Source organism: Camelus dromedarius, chromosome 26, assembly GCF_036321535.1.
Source record: "Camelus dromedarius isolate mCamDro1 chromosome 26, mCamDro1.pat, whole genome shotgun sequence".
NCBI classification, from domain to species: domain Eukaryota; kingdom Metazoa; phylum Chordata; class Mammalia; order Artiodactyla; family Camelidae; genus Camelus; species Camelus dromedarius.
In genome coordinates, this window is record NC_087461.1 from 10,531,191 (window position 1) to 10,549,410 (window position 18,220).

The 18,220-nt window shown below is 35.8% G+C and overlaps 1 protein-coding gene across 1 annotated transcript; it reads left to right on the forward strand.

The window, feature by feature from the left end:
- The first annotated feature begins 13,847 nt into the window (after positions 1 to 13,847).
- Positions 13,848 to 17,858, forward strand: COMMD3 (COMM domain containing 3). The gene is made up of 8 exons (XM_010975125.3): positions 13,848 to 14,037; positions 15,352 to 15,463; positions 15,571 to 15,634; positions 15,731 to 15,765; positions 16,140 to 16,200; positions 16,293 to 16,349; positions 16,443 to 16,502; positions 17,491 to 17,858. Exons 1-8 carry the CDS (start codon positions 13,899 to 13,901, stop codon positions 17,548 to 17,550), a joined length of 588 nt encoding a protein of 195 aa, XP_010973427.1. The 5' UTR covers positions 13,848 to 13,898; the 3' UTR covers positions 17,551 to 17,858.
- The last annotated feature ends 362 nt before the right edge of the window (positions 17,859 to 18,220 follow it).

The window sequence follows — 18,220 nt, forward strand, 5'->3', positions numbered from 1 at the left end:
TGGTCAAGGTCAATGAAAGAGGAGGTAGTTGGAGGATCAGATAAAGTCGCTAACCTGGGAGCATGAATGGGAGCCTGTGAAGGGCTTCCTGGAGGGCTGATTCCCCTGCGGGTGGCCCCAAAGTCAGCTGCCTGCAGAGCAGCAGGGCGGGCTATCTTAGGAAACCTGGACACCAGTGGGTGGAAGGCAAGCATGCCAGCTCTTGGGAGCACAGCATGCTGGCTTTATTCCGTCTCTCACTGCAGCGGGTCTGACCAGGATTGAGAGCACCTGCAGTTGGAGGTGGGCAGGTGCCAAGGGAGCTGCTGCCCCAAGCCAACAAGATGAACCAACCAGCGGCTGCTGGGAGGATAAGGGCTGCGCTTCAAGCCCACCTTCCAGACCTGGCACAGATTCTCCCATGGCCAGCTTTAGTTAGACAGGGACAGTGCAAGACAAGGAACTTGGAGAAACAAATTCCAGCTTAGCTAACTGACACAGTATTGGACCACCATACTATGTTACTCAAGTTAGAGACTAAAACCCTCTTAGCCTCAGTTTCCTCATCTGTGAAAAGGGAATAATAGCATTTACTTGGGAGAGCTGTCCTGAGGATGCGTATCTTAAGGTAGAGTTCATAGTACCTAGTATATAATCTATAATATTGTTTATCCCATAAAACAAATTATTTTAAGGCCTTTAATACCAGTTTTATAGTATATCCCTCTATTTTTCAAAATACCCTCTTTTGATAAGATTATCTAGGTGATTCGCTATTTTTAAGAGAAATGACACTTAATTTTCTTGAAATATATTTTAATATTATACGTCATTTTCTATGATTAAAAGTGATCTTATTATTGACAGCAAAACTCATATGCAGTTAACTTTTGAATTTATGGCTCCAAATTTGAAAATAGGCATACAATTTGGCTATATTGGCATAGGATTAAGTCACCAATAGCCTGGTCCTTAACCTATACTGACTGGAATTTTTAGATCTCTCCAAAAAATTTATGATCCTTTCTAGATGCTTTTTTTTTTTTTTTTTGAGGCCCTTGGGACCAGTGCCCACAATGATATCAAAGTTCTCAGATCCTAGAGCCCTAGGATGGTTGTCAGATTTAGCAATTAAAGTATAGGATGCCCAGTTAAACTTGAACATATGATAAACAATGAATAATTTTTAATATAAGTATGTCCAATGCAATATTTGGGACAAATATATCAAAAAAAATCATTCCTTATTCATCAGAAATTCTAAGTTAACTCAGTATTCTACATTTTCTACAGCAACCTGATCTGGCTCTCCATTCCTTTGGAGGCGCCCTGACCTCACTAATCCAGGAATCTATTCTACTGTCGTATCTTCTCATGCTATATTTGCTGTCAGTTCCCACAGAATCTCACTTCACCCTCAATATATCCCAAGATGAAGCACGACCTTAACTTCTAATATGACTAACCTTTCCATCAAGTCACGTCTGCCAGTACCATTGGGATTCTTCTCAACTCCTCAGATAAGAATCTTGGGTTCACTTTTGAGTGCCCCTCTCCATCTATGCCTCCTTCCAGACATGACTAAGTTCTGTCTATTCTTTCTAGAAAGTGACTTCCAAGTGCTCCTTTCCTCCTCATTTTCACTGCCACCACCTCTGCCCCTTACTCTCATCGACTAGTCTCCTTAACTCCAGTCTCCTCCTTTGATCCTGTCTGAATCCTACTCATCTTCCTCCAACACTGCTATTTCACTGTTCTGTGCTGCTCAAGAACTTATAACAGCTTGCTACTGTCTATTGTATTAAGTTCTATAACTCATGTAAAATCTTTTGCTCTTTGAAAAACAATGTTAAGAAAATGAAAGACAAGTGGCAATTCTCTCAAGGAAGAGCAGATAACCTGAATAATAGTATATCCCTTTTAAAAATAACTTTATAGCTAAAGACCTTAAAACAAAGAAAACTGTAGGCCCAGATGGCTTCTCTGATGAATTCTACAAATATTTATGGAAAAAAATAATTCTAATTCTACACAAACTCTTCCAGGAAATAGGAATGAGGTCAGCATTACCCTGATACCAACAGGAGACTAAGATACTAGAAAAAAAGAAAAGGAAACAATATGTCTCATGAACACACACAGAAAATTCTCAACAAAATTTTAGCAAATCGTACCCAGCAATATGTAAAAGGGATAATACATCAAGATCAAGTGAGCTTTACCCAACAAATGCAAATTAGTTTCAAAATTTTTAAATCAATCAATGTAATTTACCATACTAAAACTAGAGAAGAAAGACTGGTCATCTCAATAGATACAGGAAAAGCTTTGAAAAAATTCAGTATCTACTCAAGATTAAAAAAAAAAAAAAAAAACTCTCAGCAAACTAGAATTCTAAGGGATATTCCTATGTTCCTCAACCTAAGAAAAGGTATCTATGAAAAATTTACAACTAACATCATAGTTAATGGTGAATGACAAAAGGTTTTCCCTGAAGATGAGGAACAAGGTAAGAATGTCTACTTTCACCACTCCTATTCAACGTCACACTGGAGGTGTGAAATAAAGCATAAAAATAAAAGACATAAAGAATGGGAAGAAAGAAATAAAATTATCTCTATTTACAGAAGACATGATTGTCTACTCAGAAAAAAATCCCAAATGGGATCTATAAAAACTAACTGGAACTAATAAGTGAATTTAGCAAGGCCATAGGATATTAGGTCAATATACAAAACCAATTGTATCTTTATATATTCACAATGAATAATTAACAAATGAAACTTCAAAAGGTATCATTTAAAATAGTACCAAAAAGCATAAAATATTTAGGTATAAATTTAACAAAATATGTAAAAAATCTTCATGATCAACTATGAAGTACTGATGAGAGAAATCAAAGAAGACATATAAACGTAGAGATATACCATGATCATGGATTGGAAAACTCAATATTGTCATTTCTCCTTTATATTGATCTATAGGTTCAATGTGATCCCAACCAAAATTCCAGCAGTCTTTTTTGCAGAAATCAACCAGCAGATATTAAAATTTATGCAGAGAAAGCAAACAAAATAGAATTGCCAAAACAATTTTGAAAAAAAAAAGAAGTTGGAAGACTCATGCTACCTGATTTTAAGACTTACATAAAGCTACAATAATCAAGACTGCTTTGGTATTGGCAAAAGGATAGGCACAAAGATCGATGTATGATAGAAAATCCAGAAATAGACTCACATGTATATAGTCAATTAAATTTTGACAAGAGTGGAAAGGCAACTCAGAGAAAACAGTACAGTTTTTCAAGAAATAGAACAAAATAATTGAATATTCATATGCAAAAAGAACCCCAACTTAATCCATATCTCACACAATATATAAAAATTGACACAAAGTGGATCACAAACCTAACTGTAAAATCTACAACTGTAAAACTTTTAGGAGAAAATCTAGGTGAAAGTCTTTGTGACCTTGGTTAAAGAATGATTTCTTAGATACCACACTAAAGGCACAATCTATAAAAGAAGAAAATGGGACTTAATAAAAAATTAACACTTCTGCTCGTTGAAAGACCTTTTAAGAAAATGAAAAGACAATCCACAAACTATCCAGAGAAATATTTGCAAAAACATATCTGATAAGGATATGTGTCCAGAATATAAAAAGAACCCTCAGAACTCAATAATAAGAAAATAAATAACCCTATAAAAATGGGTAAAAGATTTGAATTCACACTTCACTAATAAAGATACATGGATAGCAAATAGGCACATGAAAAGCTGGTCAACATCATTAGTCATTAGGGGAATGCAAATTAAAACCACAGTGACATACCATTATACACCTGTTAAAATGTCTAAAGTAACGATAATACTGCACGTGAAGAGGATGTGAAGCAATGAGACTCCCATACAATGCTGGTGAGGATGCAATATGATACAGCTACTATGGGAAACAGTTTGGTAGCTTCTTGTGAAGTTAAACATATTCATATCATATAACCAGCAATCCCACATCTCAATATTTATTCAAGAAAAATAAAAGCATATGTTTACACAAACTTGGCACACAAATCTTTACAGAGGCTTTATTCATAATCTCTAAAAACTGGAAGCAATCTAAATGTCCATCAACTGGGGAATGAATAAACAAACTTGCGGTATATCCATACAATGGAATACTCTTTGGCAAGAACTACTGATACATACATCAACGTAGGTGAATCCAAAAATACATGGTAAGAGAAGCTGGACAGGAAAACTTCAAACTGAATGATTCTATTTGTGAGACATTCCAGAAAAGATAAAACTATAGTAAGACAAAGTAAATCAATGGCTGCCTGGGATAGGGTGGGCAGGAGGGAGTATAATGACTGCAAATGGGAAGAGGGGAAGTTGTTGGGATTATGGCAATGCTCTGTATCTTCATCTTGGTGTGGTTACATGACTGCATACATTTGACAAACTCATTGAATTGTTCAACACTTTGTTTGGAGTTGCAGAGTTTAAACCTCCAAATTCCAAATTGTGTGTCCTCCACGTTGTAGGTAAGGGTTCTTTTTCCTTACTGTTTTAAATTTGCTTGATCTTCTCAAAGCTTTATGGAATATGCAAAGATGTCCCAAGTGGAGCCAAAAGGACCCAAGTCATGGATCACTCTAACTAGAGGATGAGAAAGCAGCTCCCTGACAGTTGTTGTGACAACCATAAAGATTTAGATCCTATGAGATTCAATATACTTTAAGAAGGCCTTGTAACCTATTTGTGTAACTTTATACTGATCCTTACAGTTAGGATTAAAATAAGCAAGAGATGTTCCAGAGGAAAATGTGAAGGCATCTCGATTTTGCTTCTGAATACTTTCTAATGAGTTGCTAACCAGAGGAAGTGATTCACGAAAAGCTAGAGTAAGAACCAGTGGGAAGAGAAGGAATGGCCCACTAGGCCTTCTGAAGATGGAGGTGTTTACAGGTTAGCTGACCATAATGGACACTGGCCTGGATTCTGAGATTCCCGGGGGGCCAAGAGATGAAGGGTAAGATAATTATTGTCATCAAGGTCTTTGAGAGTATTTTATGACTTATGCTATTAAAAGAGCTCTGTCAGATCCACTGTAAAGAAGTGTTATGCAGCCCAGAAGGTTTTTATTTCATTTTCTAAGTAGGGGTTTTTGTGCTTGAGGTCCTCAAATGATTACATCATGTGCACAACAGCTGTAAATCTGAATGGAAAAAAATATCTATGCCAGTGAAAATAAAATTCACAATTACAGAATTACATTATTTGGCTGTAATTGCATGCATGGAGCACATGCTAAGGCTAGGCTCTGAATGTTTTGCACATGCTTAGGCTCTGAATGCTTTTCAAGAGCCATATGAAAGAGATGCCATTATTACTCCCCTTATACATTTGAGAAAAATGAGACTTAGAGAAAATAAGTCCAAGGTCATAGAACTAGAAGCAGGTGGGATAGGGATTTTTGCCCAATTTCCTCTGACTCCATGCTCCATACTGACTTCATTGATTCAATAAATATTCTTGACTATCTGTTATGTACCAGGTACTTGTCTTTTCAAAGGACTCTTTTTTAAGGACAGCAAAGTAAAAAAGTAAAGAAGTAACAACTATAAAGGTTTAAATTCCATGAGCCTCAGTATACTTTAAGAAAGCACTGTAACTTATTTATATAACTTTATAGTGATCCTTACAATTAAGGTAAAAATAAACTTTTAAAGCCCAGTTATGAAAATCTCCCCACTAAAAAAACAAAACAAAAGAATACATCTTTGGATAAATACTCCACAAAGGATTTTTTACATTCCTTTTCAATAAATTGTGTTACCCTAATCAAATGTGTTATTCGAAAAATTGATGCTCCACTTAAAATTGGAGATAAACTCTAATCCTTAAATTTGCCATGTAAATGCTTATATTTCCAAAGTATTATTTATGTAATTATTCAGATATTGTAAAGAAAATAACAATTATTTTCCTCCAAAAGAATGGTGTGATATTATTCCAACACACATAGTAGCATTATCTACTCTTCTATTATCATATTTAGCTGGAATGATCAAATGATCATTTTAATTTTTTGCATAATGTAAAACTATGCTCGAGACTCTGATAACATTTCAATGTAAAGATTTTTTTTCCCTTACCATATTAGGAATTGTGTTGAATCTGTTCAAATCTAACCAAGTCTTTATCTTTACACTATTTTCTAAAATTTAATAAAATAAAGGGAAGCTAAGAGAAAAAGCTTAAGACAAACACAACTATCTTTATGTCAATGGACAGATACTTAAGGCTTGGCTAAAGATTTAAGTCTGTTACTTTATGACATATGCTCCCGGCTACCCTGGCCATTACTTGACAGGATGTTTGCTTACAAAATGACTATTTTCCTATAGTCATTCCTGATTTTAATATAAAAGACTATCGTTATGACTCAACTTGAACATTAAGTCATCATGGAATGTCATAGTTTCTACAAACAGACAAATATTGATCATAGCAACTTTTAGAAACAGAATAAAAGCAAAATGAAATTTAAATTCATTAAAAAGTATTGGTTTGAAAATGTTTTTTAGATTTCTCAAAACACATTAATCATTGGTTACAAAATCTCACAAACCTCTGTATTTTAGGTTTTTATTAATGTCCACCTTGTTACAAAAATAATTTAAGGCAACCTTCAAAACAACAACATATATACTTGAATATTACTTTCCTTCTACTATAATTGGCAAATGCAAAACCAGTATTTCTAGCATTACTGTTGAAAAAAAGAGTCCTTTGTAGAGTGCATATTGTCTACAGAAATTTATAAAACAGAATACACATCTTTACTGCTACCATTGGTTTTATAAAACAATTCTTCATTTCAATTCACAAATATTTTAATTCAATTGCTACTTTAACAAAAACAAAATTTTCTTAACCCTCTGTTGACCACTCACCTATATATTATAATTAGGCTGAATTAAAAATCTTGTCACCTTCAAATTTCCAAAAAAGCATATGAAAATTCAGAGTTTCCCCAGGCCTCATTTGCCTGTGTATTTCCATCTACATTATTAGTCTTTACCAAATTTCTCATTTCTTGGTCTACAATTTATAGAGTACTGCAAGTCAAATAAAAGTTGCCAATTATCCGATTAATTTTGATTTAGAATACTGTTGCTCCAAATGATCCAGGCCTATTTACTTTAGCACAAAATAAGAAGAAAGTTGAGTAATTACCCAGATACTAGTAACTCAAGTCTAAGTTTCTAATTATATAGACTAACTTGACTATATTAATACAATTCTCTCTTTCACCTCTGTTGCTAGTCATTATTTTCTTGGTATTTTATGACATTAAAATGATTTTATAAACCTTGCTTCCCCAATTCCTTTCCATAAAATACAGGTTAGAATGCTTATACAAAGAAATGTAATTTTGAAAATAACACTTGTAGGAGGAGTAAGAATGTGGTTATGCTTCAAACTTAATAAAAACAATCAAAAGGTTGGGGAGACAAAATAGGAAATTTTCATCTATTTCATAGGCACTTGTTTTCACAACAGCCTATAAAAATCACTTTCTGAGCATTCAGCATGGCGTAAAAATCAGTTATGTATAAACTATTTAAAGTCTTTTCTTACCATAGGGGAGGGGATGGTAGGGGGAATGAATGAAATAGGGGAGAGAGTAAGAGGGACAAACTTCCAGTTATAAAATAAACAAATCACTAGAATGTAATGTATAACATAGGGAATATAGTCAATAATATTGTCATAACTTTGTGTCATGACAGATGGTAATTAAACTTATCATGGTGATCATTCTGCAATGTATAAAAATATTGAATCACTATGTTGTGCAGCTGAAACTCATATAAGTCAACTCTAATAAAAAGTAAATAAAGCATTTTCTGAATAGTTTTGTATATGCAAAAATATAAGTGAGAGAATTGAACACAATTCTAGGTATTTTTAAAAAGTATTTTTAGAGTGAATTTTGCATAAAATTGTTTTGAGTCTATGCTTCCTTTTGACAAGGGAGATAAAATATGTATTCTCTTGAAAATAACATTCAACAGAACCATAACTGAAATGTTAAATTCTTAACCAGAATTATTTAAAAAATATATATATTTCAAAATATTAAACCACTCTTACCTAAGCCTTTCTTTGCAAAGTAATCTCCCTTAAAATGTTAATTTTGGTTTAAATGTTTACTTTAAATGAGTTAAAACCAAATTTTGTATAGTTTCTTTAGTATTTGCAATGTTTTTAATTCAGATCATGAATTCTTAGACACATAACTTCTGTTCCAAAATAATTCATTTGATAAGTGATGGTCAAATCTTTCATTTTATAAGCAAGTGCAGATTACTGAGACCTGAGTTTAGTCTATAAAATACTCCTTTCATTTTTTTTGTTTCCTTTTTTCTTTTTAAAATTATACTCTTTTAAACAAAATGAGAATATTTGTATATTACTTAAATTCAAGTTTTAATATGTAAAAAGCATGCTCTCAAAATACAAACTTTTAAAAATTATTGGCTTTAGACAATAATATTCCATTAAGTAGGCCCATTTATTCCCTCCTTTTGCGGGGGGTGGGGGGTGCTGGAATTCATGATCTGGTCAAAACTTTAATTTCTGAGGTATGAGAAAATACAAGGTTAGAACAGAGATTCCAAAACCAGAACCAAAAAGGAAGGGAATCTGTTAGATGTTTTCTGTTGTTGTAAGATAAACATAAGCCATCTTAAAACTGGTCAAGTTCCGGACATGACAGATGATCTTTTAGTCCATTTTGAGCACGACTGAGGCTTAGCTGAATTAAGTGTAGCTAAGAGAATCTTGCTGTAACAGACTGTGTCAGAGAAAATAAACAGTAAATAAGCTTTCTGGGATATTTCTTCTCTTGAAGGGAAACATCTTCCTTCCTTCTTTCCCTCTTTTAAAAAGTATTCAATCCTTCTCTCTCTTTAAAAATATACTAACAATTTTAAGGAGAGTCTGTATGCATATGGAAGAATTAATCAGATATATTCATTAAAGTAAACTTGTTTCAACATGTCCACATTTCGCTTTCATTCTCTTTTAGCTAAGCCATGGATCATTCTGCCTAATACCACATCAACGAGGTAGGAAACCAAAGTGGTGATCTTTATAAATTTAAGTAGAAAGTGAAATCAACCTGCTGTTCAGGGGGAGACTGTGTTTATTATCTAAATTGTCTATTTGACAGAGTTTATTGGATGATTGGCCAGCTCCTAATTTTCGTGTCACTTCATTTGGTGAAGTAGGTATAAATTATGTGACTTAAGGAGTAAACTTGCTTTTTATAATTCATACAAAAGTTAAGTACATTGTAATCATTTAAATCACTTTCTGAATTTAAAGGTAAGTAATTAGTTTTTATTTGTCTATATAGAGAAGTTCTAACACATAATTTAATGTGTTCTTTCTCATTAAATGTACTGTGGAGTACGGCGGCTTTCCTTGTTTCTTTCTAATTTCCTTTCCTTTCAATTAAAATTTGCCTTCACCCCTTGCCAAACTGCATTTGTTTATTTTCATTTTTAACAAAAACCAATTTCTTATTTCTTCTCAGCTTAAGACTTCACAATTTTAGTCTGTACGACTCAGATATTCCCATGTGACATTAGTTGGTTGGCTTGAAAATAAAGGATCCACCTTCCCAAAGGAAGCCCTAAAGAGCTGACATGACTTTTCCAAAATGCATAAAATCTTTTCAAAACTACAGACTGGTTAGACACAAAGATTTGATATTAAAAATTATCATTTGATGCTTATGGACATTCCTTTAATGTTACAAAATTGTCTCATTCTGCCTCAAGTAGCTAACAAAATCAAGGCATGACACTCTTGATGACAGCTCCCAAATCTCACTTTAGAAATTCTATTCTTTTTTAACAATATCTTGACTATAGAATTCCCTATTTGCAAACAAAAGTATAGTTTCTTAATTTCAAAGGAAATGCTACGAGATTTATCTTTTTAAGAAACGCAGTTTCTTAGTAGTATGATAATTTAACCTGTTACAACTTTGATTTGAAATATTTAATTTTGTTTATTGTTATATCAGTTTCAAGTTTTACATCTGATAGTTCCCTGATGCAACTATCTGAAAAACAAAATTTTAAAAATGGTACTAAATGATGAAAATATTACTTAAATAGAAGTTGTACTAATTAGTTTACATGTTCTGAATAAAAGTTTAGAGGGAAAAATACAGAACACTTTTGAAAACCCACAAGCATGAATTTTCTGTGTTTTAGAGAACATTCTATCACTGATTTTCATTCCTACAGTTTCAGTTTCTTTCATGTGACTAGCATTTCACTTTCTCTCACATCTAAAGGCAATAATTCGATTGCAATGAATTTGAGTTTTATCTGAAAGTCCTCAAATACAAGATAGACTACATGATGTAAGGCGGGGAGGAGGTCGTATTTGCCTATAGAAGGGACTGGATTAAATGTTTCATTTGGAAATTAAAGCTTTGTTGTCCTTTCTGAATGCTTAATACAGTCTTCTGACAACATATTTGATGCAAGACTCAATTTGAAATCACTGAACTCTGTGGTGATAAATATGCCAAAAAACTGAACAAATTCCAAATCCCAATCTATGCCTTACCAAGTTAAGATATTTAATAACATAATGTATATAGATTTTATAAACTCCACTGAAATAATTTTGACCTATACTCTCAAATGCCACATGTAACTCAGTTAAGCATCCTCTCAATTCTTCATTTGTGGTTAAAATATCTTTTAAAGAGTAAATTCTATTTTTATTAATATTTATCTCAAGGCTTTAAGATCATTAACCATCAAAGAATCAGTATTAAGGGGCAGAGAGATGATTTCTTGTGTATAGATAATATTTAAGTGTTTTTAACTTTGTTCTCTTTGGAAAATGAGCAGGTATTCCATGGGCAGGATGAAATAGAACCCCGCTAGAAGACATACTATATATGCCACTGAAAACTTCTGGATGTCCCATGGGCATTTAAGCATATTGGCTTTTTTTCCCCTCCCATGGATGTTCAAGGAACTTGTCAATCTAAAGGGATACTTTCCTTCAGTTTTCTCTACACAAAAGCAAAAGTATTTACACACTCTAAAAAATAAATACTAGAAATTTTTTACAACCAACAAATGTATCAGTGAGGCCTTTGGGAAAAGCTGACCACACAGATCCTGTAAATGCCCCAGCCCAATAAAACTGCCCTCACAGTGCAGAGACCAATATTAAATTCGTTCCCCCTCCCCCCCAAAATTAATAATAATAATAATAATAACAAACCAGCTCAAAGGGCAGAATGTATTTGAAAACACTCTAAAATATTGTTTAAAGTGATTCCTTGAATAATTTGTAGATTCTCAAAAAGAGAAATTTATCAGCATTGTCCATCTTAATATTTGCAGTTTAAAAGGAAAAAAAGTATATATTATTGGCATGAAGATCTTTGAATATCTATTTTGTTATTTTCATCTCCACATAATTGTTATTTTAAAAGGTTTTTTCAGGGCAAATTTAGTCTATTGGCTTTAAGGCTGCAGAATTTTTTTTTTAAGGCTGCAGAATTTTTTTAGTAAAAGCTCCAATGCTGTTTTCAGTGATCAAACCAAAAATTTTAAATATTTTTTCACACTTTCAGAATGTGTTCACACATAGTTTTTCTAATACTATAGAATATATTGATTTTATTGCTGCAACGAAGAGTCTACATCTGTGTAATCATGCCTTTTAATGATTATACTTCAATGTATTTTAATGGCTTACTTGTCAAAGATACACATATACTATTTACACTTAAACAAATACTTAATCCTGTGCCTCCTTCAAAGGAAGTCGAAATAAATGTAGCTACAGGGGGAAAATTCAGTTTTCTAGTATCAGAAAACATTATGGTTAAAATTTTTGTGTGAGCTGGAAATGGTCCCATCACTTGGGCCTAACACATAAATACATTTAGGCAGAAGAGGACAAATGCCTTATAAGACAAAGAACTGACTTATGTACAGGAGGATAATATGATGGCTATTATGGAAACAATCCTTGTGAATTTCCTAACTTTTCTGCCCACAAACTCTCCTTTAATCGTATTTACTTTCCTCTTTTAAAGTAACATTTAAAAATCTATGCTCAAGCATTACTGTTTTCTTTTTTGACACTAAATTGAGTGTGATTACAGTTACCAACTCAAATTCTATTAGAGTATTAACAATCAATGTTACGAAAAGTCATAAAATATATGTGTAACAAACATAATGAGCTTGGGTGTTGTTAATATTGTTTAAACTTTTACACAACTCTGCCCTGTAAAATATCCCTCATGCAAATCAGGTATCTGGACATTTTTCAACTGACATTTTACTACTGATGAGAAACAAGGAGGTTAGAAAGAAAATGAGAGATGGGAAGAAAAAATGAACATGATTAATAGGTATTTGTTTCTTAAAATCTCTAGGGAGACTTTTAAATCCTTCACTGTTCCTATAGGCTCACCGAAGTGGAGAGCTAGTTCACATGCCTTTCAAAGCCTTCAAAGGAGAACTGAGTAGTTACTCAATCTTTACTGATGCTAAATTATTCCATTTGCGTCCTGTTGTTGTGAAATCAAGTGCTCTTTATGCATTGGTGCAAGGTTAAATGTTGACTGTATTCATTAGAAACTTTTTTTTCCAAACAAGCACCTAAATTATGTCCAAAAAGTGTCTCATGTTGAGTCTGTTTCAAACAATGCCTCCTGAACACTAAAACATCTTTCTTGTTGCTTCCCTCTCCCCTTCACCCAGAAAGAACTTGCATTTTGACTTTTCTTTCTAAACTTTTTTGATCAAAAAAGTGTCATCTACTTTGCTTCGCGGTTTTTGTTTTTTGTTTTTTAGAATCACTCCTGTTTTCCAACTTTGTAGAAATATAAAGGGGAAGTTAAACTTTATACAGCATTTGAATCTTTAAAATTATGGGTATTCGAAACAATAATGTACTTCGAATCAAGGGTTTGCCATTCCTGACTATATTTTACTAAGATAACTATGATATAAATGTATGAAGATTGTTTGACTAATTAAAACAGGGCTCATAGATGTTGTGAGTACAGTAGCACAAAATTTGCATCAGTTTGCTTTTGAAAGGTGTTTCCGCAGTGGTAAAAACTTAATAATTCTGCCCAATGTGTTCGTGAATAAGGTATTAACCCCTCAGTTGTCCAAGTACAGCGCGTACACGCGCGCTCTATGTATCTCTATTTGTGTATACACACCGCCCCCCTCCCCGAAGAAAGGAATCGATTGCCGTATTCCAGAAATGACAATGAAGAAGGAAAACTAAGCAAGAACTATAATCAGCCGTCTACAGTCTCACTCACAAAAGGGCAGTGCTGTGGGGTTAAGCTGTTGAGTTAAAAAAACAAAACAAAACCCCAAACCCAAACCAACCAGTTGCCTTAAACTGGAGCTTCCCACAAGCTTTCGCGCTGAGCGAGGAGCGGGGAAGGCGTAGTTCTCGGGGAACTGGGGGCCGGGACCCCGACACCGTCACCACCTCCCGAGGGGGTCTTTCGGGAGCGCTCCCGCCGGAGCCGGTGACAGTCCTGGGTGGGCGCCGAGCAGAGAAAGCTCCGAGCGCGTCCACAAAGCGCCCGGACCGCCTCAGGCGCTGAGGCGCGGCGGCTCTGGCGGCGGGCGCAGGACGAAGGGCTGGACGGAAGCGGCGGCGGCGGCTGGCGGGCGGCCGGGGGCGCGGGCCGGGGCGCGGGCGGGGAGGCCCCGGGCGGGGAGGCCCGCAGCCCGCGCCGCCGCCCCAGCCGCGTGCGCGCGCGGCCGCATCAGCTGAGCGCGCGCGTCACGTGGTGCGCGTGTCGAAGGTCACGGCGCGCTCACAATGGAGCTCTCGGAGTATGTGCAGAAAGGCTTCCAGATGCTGGCTGATCCCGGCTCCTTCGACTCCAACGCCTTCACGCTTCTCCTCCGGGCGGCTTTCCAGAGCCTGCTGGACGCCCAGGCGGACGAGGCCGTGTTAGGTAAGCCGCTCGGCTCTGAGCTGGATCGGCCTGGGTGGAGGGGCTCTCGGAGAAGAGGAGCGAGACCGAGCGAGAAGGGGAAAGCCCCGGGAAGAGGAAGTCTCCGGGCTTTGCCCTTCGCTCCGGACGGAGTGTAGGGATTTGGCTCTGCCAGAACCCACAGCGGACCCTGAGCGTTGTTCTGTCCCCAGTTGGCACCTGCACACAGCCAGCTACACGTTCCTGGCCTGATTTCCCCTCCCAGTCTCTTTGTTCCTTTGTAAAGCCCGTGTTCAAGTCTTGTTTGTGGCCTAAACATCTAAGGTTTTCAGCCTGGTCTGGGGCAAAGGCTGTTTGACACTTGGCCTTCATCAGGGCAGCTCCCTGCAATTCAAGCCTTCAGTGCTAGGCTGGCGAAGGTTTGAAAGGGTCTGCTTCCAAAGTAATTACTAGGTCAAACAGTGTTGACATTTTCCAGCTTAGAGAATAACTCAAGGTCTTCTGACTCCCTCCCAACACGCTAGTTCAGTGTGTTTTGCACAGGTTCCACGCCTAGAACCTTAAAATATGGTGCATAATGTTTTGTTTCGCACCAGTTAATCAGGAGACGAGACTCTTGTCAAGTGGTCCAGTGATTGAGGAGCCGTATGAATGGAAGTATATTTTAAGACAGATCGCTTTTAGATGATTTTCTTAAATATAAATATCTCAACAATTCAAATTTTTGGCTTTTCCCTGTAGTTTCACGAATTAAACACGTGTACAAAATGTATGAAAGTGGAAGTTCTTTAAACGAAAATAGTAACCACCACCTGGGTTAATCTCAAAAAAAAAAGGATAGCTGTCAAAACCTGAAAATACTTTGCATTTTATATTCTGAACTCGTTCCCTCTCGCCCACCCCCATGTATTAATGTCCATGGAGCCAGTTACCCTAAAATTAATCTATAGAATGCAAGTTTATTCATTCTTAAATTTACACCATGTAAAATATCTTACTTTCCTCTGAATTGACTCCATCCAGCATTAGAATGACCGCTGTATAGTTGTTTTACCCTAGGACTATATTGTTTCTTTAAAAGCAATAAAAATATTAAGGCAAAATAAAAGAAGATAATTGAGACCAGGTAACAGCATTAATTATTGATGTATGCTCTTTATTGTTTTGCCATTGACCATGTTGCTCATCTCAACTTATAATTGCCAGTCCTTATAGTAGAATTCTTCTTGTTATCTTGTTAAAGACGGTTCTTTACCCAAATTAAAACACCTTTTTAGGAGCAGGGCTATAAAAAATTTATTATCCCAGGCATCACTGGCAATTAATTTATTTTAGATCACCCAGACTTGAAACATATCGACCCAGTGGTTTTAAAACATTGTCATGCAGCAGCTGCAACTTACATACTGGAGGCTGGAAAGCAAAGAGCTGACAAGTCAACTCTAAGGTACAGGATATATTTATATATCCATTTATTTTCAAATAGTACCTTTATGATTCCAATTTCAGTTTTTAAAATGGAGACTAAAGTTTTGCTTTTTTTCCCTTCTTTAGCACCTCTCTGGAAGACTGTAAATTTGATAGAGAGAGAATAGAATTGTTTTGCACGGAATATCAGGTTACTTCCTTAAATTTAAAAAAAAATTAACAGTTACTATTTGTCTTCTACTGTGTTTGCAAAGATGGATTTTCTTTCTTTTTTTTCCCCTCCCAGAATAATAAGAATTCCCTAGAAATCCTACTGGGAAGGTAGGTACTGTATAAGGTGTCAAGCTGAGCCACTTTTCACTTGCAGGTATGAATGGAGAGTACTGGTGTGAAACAAAACAGGGCAAAAACCAGGGATCTAGACCCAAAAAAAAGGGGGGGGGGGCAAAGGGCAAGTGAAACAATTGAAGTTAAGCTAATGTTTTTAAAGATAAAGTTTATTGAGATAATTTTTTAAATGCTCTTTTACTATTCAGAACTTGAAAATAAAGTTTAACAAAGTTTTAAATTCCGAATGGATTAAAATTGTGTGTGTGTCTGAGTGGGGGAGGTGGTAGACACCATTGTGGGTAAAGATAAATAACTAAAAGTTTTTCTGCAGTTATTATGAACAAAATTATCATTGTATCTTTCAGTATAGGCAGATCTCTCCCTCACATAACTGATGTTTCTTGGCGCTTGGAATATCAGATAAAGGTAAAATTTAACAAAATGTTCTCTAAGGGAATTTAGGGAACTTATTAAAAAAAACAGTTAAGGACTGAAATCCATGTGTTGTGTTGTTTTAGACGAATCAACTTCATAAGATGTACAGACCTGCGTATTTGGTGACCTTAAATGTAGAGGTATTTATACAAAAACCCTGTTTAAAAATTAAATGTGCAATGAAACTTAAAATTTCCTTGATTTAAATAAACAGCATATTTTTTCTTCCCTAGAACACTGATTCCCGATCCCATCCAGAGATTAGTTTTAGTTGCAACATGGAACAGTTACAGGTACAGTATTAGGATCTGTGAAAATGCCTATTTTTTTTCATAGATTTTTAATTGAGAATTATGCCTATGGAAAGTTCAAAAGAAAATTAATCCAACCATCTGTCAGTAGACAATGAAGGTTGGTTAAGGATTTGATGGGAAGAGGGCTTCAAAAGCAATATTTTAACGTAGGCTTCCCTTTTGAAATTAAGATGTTACTAATAGAGAATTGGTCTGCATTTGCTGTTCCCCCCAATTAAAATAAACTTGTGTAGTGTTGAGTGTAAATTCCTTCTATTTGTGATGTGTTTGAGCCAATAGGACAAAGCAAAATGAAGAGCATGGCTTTGAAAATGTCTTCTTTGCTTACAAAAATTGAATTAAACTTTCAAAACAGGATTTTTAAACAGTGGTTTTAAATGACTTTTTATAAAGGAGAAAGTATACATAAAATTCTAAAACTGTTTATATTGCCAGTGTAAGACTGAGGGGATTCAAAACCACATTGATTAATGGACATGACAACAAATTTATTTCTGTTTAAAAAAATGAGTATCATTACTTGAAATTTTGATGAAATTGAATTTTTCAAAAGGAATGTCCTACAGTCTTTTTAATGTAACCATTAATCAAACTTTACGCTTTCAGAAGATGTGAATACAGCATAATCTTTGTTAGATAACTTGAGAGATTTAATTTTGATATTCCTTGCCTGTTAAGAGGATTCAGTTAGAAACCGTATTTCACATCTGAGGACAAGTAGCCCATTTGAAGATGAGATAGTTTATAGGAAATCCTTCTTTTGACCTTTTAATTTGTTTTAATATTTTGTATTTTAGAGGAAAACCTTCTCTTGATAGTGGTTTGTCAAAGGTTTTAAATCTTTGTGAATTTCAAACTCGTTTAGAAAGTGTCTCCCGTCTTTTTTTTTTTTTGGCATCTTTCTTAAACTTGAATACTTATTTCTCGTGTTTTATCCTAAAAACGTACCATCATATACGTTTTTCAGGACTTAATAGGGAAACTTAAAGATGCTTCAAAAAGCCTGGAAAGAGCAACTCAGTTGTAACTTGGAGAAGTTAACGATCTTTCTAGAGGAAGACCGGGAACGCCTTGCCGTTGGCCGAACCATCGTTTGTGCGAGCTGGACGTCTTCCTTTGCAGGAGAACAGATTATTTTTCTTTTAGATTCCTGTCACTCACAAATTTTGACACTTCATTTTTTTACATTTGTTAAAGGGTTAAGAGGGAAATTCTGCCTAAGTATTTGAGTCATCTTTAGCATTATCTGTACCTTGATCCCATTTGATCTTTTTCAAGTCTTATGAAAGGAAGTACAGTATCACATTCTGAATAAATAAGTTGTTCTCACAAAAAGAGTGGTGAGCCTGTGTCTAGATTTTAGTTTGTTAATTATTATTTTGTAGACATAGACACGATTGGCTTTAACTTTTAACGATCGCCTTTTCTCAGGATTAGTTAAACACAGTGGGGAAGAATGCGATCTCCGGGGTTGGTTGAAGACCCCAGGTTCGCGGGACGTGGGGAGCGGGAGCGGTCGCCCCGCGGCGGGAGCCGGCCAGTCCCCGTTACCTGCGCCCGAGGGCTCTCCCGCAGCCCGACCCTCGCCCCCGGGCACCCCAGGCCCGGGCCGTCCGGTCCCGCGCGGAGCCCCTGGCCCCGAGCGAGCGGCTGCCCGCGCGCGCCCCGCTTCGGCCACTGGCGGGCGGGGAGGGGGG